Source organism: Xenopus tropicalis, chromosome 6, assembly GCF_000004195.4.
Source record: "Xenopus tropicalis strain Nigerian chromosome 6, UCB_Xtro_10.0, whole genome shotgun sequence".
Lineage (NCBI taxonomy): Eukaryota > Metazoa > Chordata > Amphibia > Anura > Pipidae > Xenopus > Xenopus tropicalis.
In genome coordinates this window covers 93594976-93605290 of record NC_030682.2, presented here as the reverse complement: position 1 = coordinate 93605290, position 10315 = coordinate 93594976, and the positions used below count along the sequence as shown (strand labels likewise).

At 38.1% G+C, this 10315-nt stretch overlaps 1 protein-coding gene across 4 annotated transcripts in view; it reads right to left on the bottom strand.

The window, feature by feature from the left end:
- Positions 1-5780: 5780 nt before the first annotated feature.
- rnf144b (ring finger 144B) overlaps positions 5781-10315 on the bottom strand; it is a 41891-nt gene continuing 37356 nt past the window's right edge. Inside the window, exon 8 of one of the 4 annotated variants that reach the window (XM_031903164.1) lies at positions 5781-8563. In XM_031903164.1, the coding sequence (XP_031759024.1) occupies positions 8420-8563 (144 nt within the window). In that variant the 3' untranslated portion in view covers positions 5781-8419. 4 annotated transcript variants of the gene reach the window in all.

Sequence of the window (10315 nt, the reverse complement as noted above, 5' to 3'; positions counted from 1 at the left end):
TGCTTTCAGCAATCAGCACATAAACAAGCCCCAGTTACAGTAGAGACTGGTCCCCCCCCCCCCCTCAGTTGGCCGAAAAACTTTCAAAACTGCTGAAAAAATTGAAATTTCATAGTATTTTAAACTCTTTTATTCACTATGCTTTCAATGGCGCAGTGTTGAATGCAGAAACTATGCTACCCTTAAATACTCACTAGATGTCACTATACACTGTAACTGTGCCATGAATCAGCACATATTTGTAAAAGCTCCAGCATGTGAAAGCCATTAATGGCAGTAAATAATTCTAAGTGTTGACAAGAACATTTTCTCACATTCCATGACTGGAATTTCTAAGTTACATGGTATCTGAGGTGGCAATACATATTTAAATACAGAAATGTAAATCCTGCATGTATAGAACATACATTTATAAATACTTTTATATCAGGCTGTTTTGTTATGTTCAGATTTTCATGGTGGAATTATTTTCTTTGATGTGTGTATGTATATCTACACATAAATTGTGCCTTTCAGCTTTTCTATGCTAAAACTGCAGTCATGGTTGAATCGTAGACAAGCTTCCGATCTCAAAATAAATGTTCTTGGCTAAAGTAGAAAATACATATTATTCATCTGTGCAATAATTGTGAGATTTCCATTACAAGGATTTCCAGGCTACAGACCCTCTAAATGCACCTCCCAACCATTTCATATACCGTTCTATATAATCTTATTTATATATGATGCTGCCAAATGGTTTTCCTTTCATTTGTTTCAGTCAGTATGTTATAATTGCAATGATTTGCTTTGTCTTGTTTATTCTTTTCATTCACTCCTCTCTGGACTTTAGTCTATCTTGCCAGGTAACTAGGGAAGCAGGATGTGCTCACAGGTAACCGGCACTATAATATATCCTGTAACTGCTCTGTTAAACAAGTTCCATTCAAACAGTCCCATTAATCTATTCAGTGCAGAATTGTTTGTTTTTATATTCTTTATAAATGAAAACGAAGCTACATTATCTGCATTTAATTAAATAGTTGTTTCCACCTTCCAATTGGTCTTCATGTTTTTATTTTGTATAGTTTTTAATTTGTTTGCCTTCTTCTTATGACTCTTTTCAGCTTTTAAATAGGGGCACCCCAGCAGCCAAAAAAAGATAGCAGCTTTGTATTAATGATCTTTCAGGCCTTCTCCTATTCATTTTCTAGGGTTGCTAGGGTAATTTAGATTGAAGAGCTGAACAAGAAGCAAAATAATTTTAAAGCCACAAACAAAAAATGAAGACTATGTAGGGGATCAGATAACTCTGTCCCCTGTTTCTCAGTCTGTGACATCATCCAGCCCAGCTATGGAGTGAGTGATCCATCTGAGGGAAAGGTATAGAGTCTCCGTGTGTGTGACCTGTGTGAGGACAGCTGTTTCTCGAGTGCCTGCTACGTGGGAGCAACTGCCTATTCCAAAGGGAGAGGTAGGGGCAGGTAGCGCTCTAAAGTGCTCTGGGGAAGGGACTTTGCCAGGACTGAACTTGGGAAAGGGTATTTCCTCCAGGAGTGGAGCGTGGACCTATGTCCTTAGAGAGACTGAACCAGTAGTGGCTAAAACCACACAGGTTTCCCAAAGCAGGGTTTAATACTGTTGCATGTTATAATTATTTTATTTTCACACCATTATATAAAGTTGAAATTTGCTGCAAACTGTGTGTGATTATTTCCCAGTGGAAATCCCCTTGAGGTGTGCTCCTCAGTGTCCACTAGGTGTAGGCACTGCGCTAAAATCCCAGTTCTCAGTACCTTTTACTATCTGCAAAGGGGACCAAATTTCCTGTTTAAACAAGTGCCAAGAAAGAGTTACAACTAATTGCAAATTGTCTCAGAATATCACCCTTACATCACAGTCATTTTAAGGTGAACAACCCCTTTAAAACACGTGATTGCAATCTATGCATTGGTGTGTATATATTTATAGATATATATATAAATATACATACACCTAAAAGATTTGCAGCTGGATATGGATATGACGTCTGTATGAGTGTATGTATCTAAAGCAACTGGACTTGTTAAGTAATCATTGAAGATGTCACTACTCATCCGAGCAGCTTCTTCAGTACAACTGACTGGTATGGGAAGTCCTCAGCATATGAACTCTTCCACTAATCCAATCACAATGGCACTTTGTAAAGGTGGCCATACACTTTAAGATCCGCTCGCTTGGCTAGGTCACCAAGCGAGCGGATCTTCTCCCAATATCCCCACCAACGGGTGGGCAATTGTAGGCTAATTCAGTCCTGTGGCCAAACGATTGAATTATAGTGGCGCTAATGAGCACATTTTCTAAACTGCCTGATCGATATCTGGTCGATTTCCGGCCAGATATCGGTCGGGCAGGCCCCTCGTTGCTGCCCCTACATGGGCCGATAAGCTGCCCATTGGACTAAGGGACCGATATTGGCAGCTATAATTGGCCCATGTATGGCCGCCTTATCTCTTCAGAGAGGTGACACCTGAAACTCACAGAGGTGTGAATGCTGTGTAAGATTGCTTCTTCCCTTAGCATAATGGCAAACTAGCCACATCATAGAATTGAATTCACCACATTAGCACACCAGCCTGCATCACCATCATCACCATGCACAATGCCAACATCCAACAAGTAGCTGGGGTGGTGTAAAGGTTGCTGCTGCTGACTAAAGCTGAGGAGTTGCTTTCCCTGATGAATTGTAATGAATTTTGTTGCACCATCTGGTGGATGACACATAACAAGGGAATCCATGTGAACAAATAACACTGACTGTAAAGATTAGTAAAGGAAGAATAATGGTTAAGGCTCTTTTTCATGGTTTGTCTAGGGTCCCTATTTCAAGCAAAATCAACCCCTTAACACTGCATTTTACAATAACATTCATGACAATTTCCTACTTTCTATTTTGTAGCAATTGTTTGTTTCATGATTAATATAGCTATACACACAAAGTAAGGTCTCTACGCATACTGAAAATGGAGTGGAAATAAATGGAAGGATTGGATTGGCCTGCACAGAGTCCTTACCTCAACCCAATCGAATGTGTGGGATGGAATGGACCATGTGTACATTTCTTTTAATAGTACTGCAGTGACGTACCAATTTAATGCATGTTTTCAGGCAGGAAAAGAGTTTGTTGATTTGGTGATTCTAACTAATATATCCATTTCCCGAAGTCCCATATTGGTAGTACAGGGTACAAAAGGGTAAATACACACTCAGCTCTAGGAAGCAGGATGGTAGCATAAAAAAAGGCTCTCCCTACACACGAAGTTTGGGAACTCCCTGTATTGCCAATACATGAAACGTATTTATCAGTGCATGGAATTGAATCCCCTTTTCTTGATACTTCCCCAGGCAATAAATATGGGGCCATACATGTTCAGATTTTAGTTTTCTTCTGACGAACATTCAGACTGTTATTTATGCTTTAGCCTACAATTTCAATCAGAGGATGTTCCGAACATGAAATAGTTGGCAGACAGCAATCGTACAAAAGTGACTTCCATTGTAGGTCCCCCAAGGATATCAGCTACACAATACATGTGAAGGTTTTATTGTTATGTGGCTGAAATTTTCTAACGACCGCCATAGTATGAAAATTATCGGCACAATTATCAGGTCCTTAAATCGTCTAAAACTAAGTTTTGTATCTTTTTATCAGTACATGTATGGCCAGCTTTAGTTATCACATGGAGGAACAATAGAAAGAGCGAAGAACTAAAGTCTATATGTACTAATTTGACTCGCAGACCATAGGTCATGTGACAATTGACATATCACATTTCTTCCAAAGGTAATAATAAAGGTAGACAATAAGGTGGCTGCTTTACATAGTTGTTCTGTGGCGGCATTCGTATATTGTACCCACAAGATACTTTGTGGTTCTTGTTGTATGAACAGAACTGGAAGATGCTTTGTATGGTAATTAAAGATACTACGGCTCTTGCATGCTTAGTGGAGGGCCGCTAATGTAAGCTAGTTTTGACCACTCTCCCTTTTTAAACCTCTCCTACTTCAAACCACACCCATGTTATCACAATGGTGGTAGCGCAGCAAAAACACAAATGCTTGGTCCTCACTGCTGATAGGGTTGCATCTATATATAATTGTTAATCGAATTTCCTAAACCTGACTGTTTTGCCAACCTGACTGTCCCTTTTCAACCTGCGAGTTATAGCTTCTATTGCTAATGGAGTAATGCTGCACAAATGACAGCCCCCTCCCTCATAGAGGAACATGGGGGATAAGATAGGAAATATAAAAGTATTGGACAAATACGTTTATGGCAAAATAATTAATAGCATGCAAACACAGTGTTATAATTATATATAGTTATGATTATTTCTGATGTCAGTATCTCTTTAAGAAAGAATGATGGGAGACCAATTGCTTTGTTGAAATGGAAACCTGAGGCGATTATGAGCAAAAAGCAAAGCCTGAGTGACCCATCTTTTTTGAGGACATGGAACATTTGAGTAGATTAATCTGACTTTTTTCAGGGGATATTGGCACAAGGAGAGGAGCATTGCCTTGAGTTGAGCATGGATCTTTTATATGTGGGAGGAAGTTTCTTTTACCTCCTATAATTTTCTTTATTTGTCTGGTTTGGGCCAAAAAGGGAGTTGTTGGCGGTTGGGTCAGCGTTTGATGATATCAACCATAGGGAATGTCTAGCTCCTACAGACAAAGCTGACATCTTAGCTAATAATTGCAATATCCAAAGGTGTCACAAAGAAAATGTGAAGCATTAAGAATTTTAAAAGATGATCTGGCATGTTAAAACTTGTATCTACAGTCTGATGTTAATTCTATATTTTATTTATCATTTGCAGCTGCCATAACCAGCTATCCTCCTGATAAATGCAGGACACCCTTCCAAGGTAGAAAAGTTTCCAGAACAGTAAGTTTTTGTTTTTAAACACAGTGAAATGCAATGACACACAGGCCCATTTATCAACATTTGGATTTGTGTAGTTTTTTTTATGTTTTGGAAACCACAACTAAAGATCTTCCAGTTGTAAAAGGGACATCTGCCTTTGACTTCTACGTGATCTCCACAGGTCTTATAGATAGCATATTTTCAATTCGGATTTGTTGCATAATAAATCGCAACAAAATCAGTGGGTTTTTTTTTCCATGACAAATTGGGCTTTGGCATCAAAAGACCAGAACCAGAATAATTAAGCATTAGTAAATGCCCCCCATAATGTACCTGTATCTGTATCTTTGGGATGCTAATCATGGAGCAGCCCTCTGCCTTCTCCCTAAACATACACCATTCCCTTTACAGGTATGGAATCAGTTATCCAGAAAGTTCAGAATTACGGAAAGGCCATCTCCCATAGATGCAAATAATTCTAATTTTTGAAAATAATTTCATATTTCTTTGTAATAATAAAACAGAAGCTTGTGCTTGATCCCAACTAAGATATAATTAATCCTTATTGGAGGCAAAACAATCCTATTTGGTTTATTTTGTACCTAAATTATTTTTAGCAGACTTAAGTTATGGAGATCCAAATTACGTAAAGATCCCATATCCAGAAAACCCCAGGTCCCAAGCATTCTGGATAACAGGTCCCATACCTGTACTGCTTTCTCTTTGCTCCGCTCCTACCTGGTGTTGAACCCCAATGCACCATGGCCCGATGGCCTTGTTAGGATGCCAGCTGCTGATAGGCAGGCTGTAATTAATACACTCTTAGGAACTTTAGTACAACACAGGTTTAACACAATGATTCTTAAACAATAAAAACGAACACATTTATATATATAATTCTCCACCACTGCTCCTTTATTTACAGTTATGATTATTTATGTACATACGCTTGGGTGGGAATATGCATTTATTTTCTTAAAAAAATAACCATTCTAATCAAGGTTACTGTACAGTGGGACATCAAACTTTCAAATTACTTATAAAGCAATGCACACCTTAGTTTGACCAACATAAAGGAACTGGTATAATGTCACTGTTTAAAAATCAACGGTAAAAGCCTTTTTGTTTTCTAATATTGACAAATAGTAGTTTTTTTCACACAAGGAAAAACCATGACATCTGTTCCACTCGCCAGAATCTAATTAATGTTAAACAAGCAGAGCAACAGGAAGAATGCTTAATGTGTTCTGACACAAAATGTTCCTACTCAAGACAGACAAAACCCATTAGTTACAAAATACCAAAAGGAATACCAATGAAGAATCTTTTAAGTTAAACATGTATAGAAAGCTTTAATAATCTGGCTTTCTGTTTCGACCAAAAATTAAATTAACTTTTAGTATTTTGTGGACGGTGAGGGTAATTTATAAACACAGGTGCAAATTTGCCCTCGGCAGTAATGAAGGGCAACCAATCAGGTAGCTTGCTTTTAATCACTGATTTGTTGCTATTGGTTACTGCCCAGGTATAAATGTGCCCAGTATTTATAAATAAACTTCAATAGTTTTGTGTTTTTGAATTACTTTTTTTTGTTTAGTTGTGCAGCAGACAGAGATGGCATTATAAAAGAATCCTACACACTCAAACAAATGAATGCATTATATACTTAATTGACTTTAATATAGTATTACACTGCTAGTATCACAAACTGGTGTCCAGCAGCACCAAAAAGTTAAGTTACTGATTAAGAACATATCTCTTGCTGCTTCTCCACTGGCTTCTTTTGCTCACTGTTGAAAATTCATTATATTAGCAGTGTAAACTGCCAACATCAAACTGAAAAGAAGAAAATTATTTAAATTGCAAACGTGCTATTGTTGTGTTATTTCTTAAAGGGGTTGTTCAACTTTACGTTAACTTTTAGTATGATGTAGAGAGTAATATTCTGAGACACTTTGCAATTGGTCTTATTTTATTATTTGTAGTATTTTAATTATTTCAATTTTTGTTCAGAAGCTCTTGAGTTTGGTGTTTCAGCAGCTATCTGGTTGCTAGGGACCCAATTACCTTTGCAACCAGGGAGTGGTTTGAATGAGAGACTGTTATATAAATAGGAGAGGACCTGAATAGAAAAATAAGTAGTAAAAAGTTACAATAACAATAAAATTGTAGTCTCGCAAAACAATAGTTTTTTTGGCTGCTGGGGTTAGTGACCCCATTTTGCAAAAAGTTAGAAGAAGGCAAATAATTCAAAAACTATTTGAAATAAATAATGATGAGCAACTGAAAAGTTGCTTAGAACTGGCCAATCTCAACAAACAAGAAAAGCCATTTTCATGAAGTATGAAGTATGCTCAGCACAGGGAATGTGTATTGAACTCACTTTGAATGAGGGGTGTACTATCCCTGTTATGAAAGGATTATTGTGTGACATCCCCAAAGTCTAGAGGCAACAAACTAGTAAATCTAAAGAAGACATTTTCCTGGCACTGCTTACATTGTTTACCCATGTGAAAGATATCATTACTATTAAGTACATCAAAAGGTTATTTTAAATTTAGTTGCTCTTTAAGCCACAACCTGCAAAGGCTCTTACACATATGGGTGTTAAATGTGTGGTTGTTAAAACATATGTTGAATCCATCTACAAGCATATATTGTGTTTACTATACTTTTAACAAGTAAGTTCAAATTTATGAGTTCAACATGCATTTCTCAATTTGAACATTATTATGAGCTTAATTCTCACACAATGAAAACAACAGTGGTAAAAATTTTGATCTGAATGCCAGTGGGCAGAAGCAGGCAAAATAAAATAGAATCCTTTTCTTTAGTTGCATTCAAGCCTCACATTAAAATGCACAAAAAACCACCTGTGTGTAAGAGCCAATAACCTAACAAAAGCACAGCAGTTCCTAACTACAGCCCTTTGGTCTACTAAACTGTGCATTCAGGATATCATCACAGTAAATCTGTCAGGACAACTCGTCCACATATTGATTTGATATGTTGTTAAGAACCAGTATTCACAAGGCAATATCTCTGATAAGCCGCCAAGATTTTTTTCTCAGAAACATAGTTGCAACAATAATACAAAATTTTCTATATACAAATTGATTGATGGAACTTAAGGTGCAAAGTGCACTTGTACATTTTGGGGAAGGGGAAGGGTTTTCCTTGGCTCTAACCTCCAGTTCTGCAGTATGAAACCTTCTAAGCAAAAAATGAGAAGTATATTTCTCTACATGATGAGTTTATGGAAATTTGCATAGATCCATGGTTATCACAATAGGTTCTTTGAAGAGCAAATTCCCATCCATCATAAATGTCTCATAATAGAACACTCATACAAGACGTGGACTGGATCCTTTAACTGGCAAGAATCCTACTTAAAACATTTATCCAGCCATTCCTCGCACAAAACCAAAGGTGAATGAATAAAATACAGGAATGTGTTTGAGCGCATCGGAACTTTATCCATAAGAATGCGAGCCAAAAGCAACATGGTGCATTTCCAAATAGTAGATCATGCTAGGCTGTGGGTGGTGGGCCATTTTTCTTCTTCTTTCCTTTACAGGATTTACACACACAGCAGATAATGCAAGGTGATGCCAGAAGCAACAATGGAGACGTAACAACCGCAAGGATTCCCAAGCCCACAAGGATCCCAACAACCTGCAACAAATAGAAGAAAATGTTATCTTCATTTATTTGTGTAGCACCAGCAAGTTACACAGCGTTTTACATTAATTTGCAACAAACAGGGGTCTTACAATAATTTAACAGACAAGGGTTACAGAGTAAAAATAGCATCCTACCCGCTAGCACTTACATATATATGCAAGAGGCTGAAATAATATCCCACACATAACATCCACAACATTCAGTGCAATCAGTAATTTAAGCTTTTTGATCCTTTCTTCTGTCACAAAGTTCTGAGCTTTTTGGTTGTCCTTATGGACAACAACAAAAAAAAGTGTTGGGACTTAAGCTGGCCATACACTTTGAGATCTGCTCATTTGGCAAGGTCGCCAAAAGAGTGAATTTACCCAATTTTGCAGGCAACGAGCTGGACCACACCAGGCTAATGGGGGACTAAGATCAGTTCATACAGCAGGGACCCACCAACAATAATTTGCAGTGGAATTTTTAAACCTGCACAGTAGCTATCTGGCTCCATACACAGTAGTGATGTATGGGTTTACACCCGACCCTAACTTGCCCTCTCCCAACCCAAACCCTACCCGACCCAGCTCCCTCCCTCCATTTATAGACCCGAGTGCCTATAATTAGAGAAGCCGGAAGAGAGCTGCCAGCAGCATAAGGTTGCGGGTAAGAACTGAGCCTGAACCCGCCTGCTACCTGCATGTGATGTGCTGAGGTCAGCGCGAAACCTGCTTGACCCATAAGTCCCACAAGTATCGGGCCTGCCCGCACATCACTAAAACACAGGCCAATAGTTCAATTTGGAGGGACCCAGTTGCCAGCTATGTCAACCTGAATAGCTACCTTTAGACTTTTAAGACCTAAATGGTAAAAACTGTTTGGTATTGCATTAACAATATTGCAATACTGTGCCTACCAACAATTATTCTCTTAATTTAATGGTCCTGCTAAAAATGACAAGAAAGTCAATTTGATGTAACCAAGAACTGCATCATGCAATTGCTTAAGATTTTCACGTAACAACATCAGGTTAGATTTTATAGGTAACAAAGGTGGCCATAAACATTAAGATTTTTCTCTCCTAACAACCAATTTCAGTGCGATCCCACAAATCCATCAAGTTATTGTAAAGTTAGTGGGCACGAACGACTGCACATCTAGCGATTTTTCATTGGTCAGAAAATCGATCGGCAGGTTTGAAAATTTTCACCAATAGCAATGAAATTGTTTGCGGGGCCAAGCAGTTAGCTTCCCACAGTTTCCGTTACTTCAACTAGAGGATATCGCTTGAAATGGTTGTTTTAATTGACGGCCAATTGTACTTTTAAATGATCATTTCAGGATAACCTTGGTCCTACGATAAACTAAAATATCTTGTAAAAGTCTTAAAAGGAGAAGGAAAAGCATTTTACTGCCAATAGATTAGCCACAATAGTGCAAGCTAGAACGCTATATTTATTCTGCTAAAAAGCTTTACCATACCCAAGTAAACAGCCCTAGAAACTCCCTCTGTTTGTTTAAGATAGAAGCTGCCATATTAGCTTGGTCTCAGTAACTTCCATGCTGCATCTCTAGCTTCTGGTAGCTCAGATTACACAGCACAGTTGGGAGGGGGAGAAAGTTCAGATGGGAGGGGGAGCAGGAGAAGGGAGATGAAGGCGTGCACTGAAGGATTTCTCTGAGAGAAGGAAGTCTAATACTGAAGAACATGTGTACACAAAAGAAGAAAATACATTCTTATGCATGCTTATGGCTGTATTT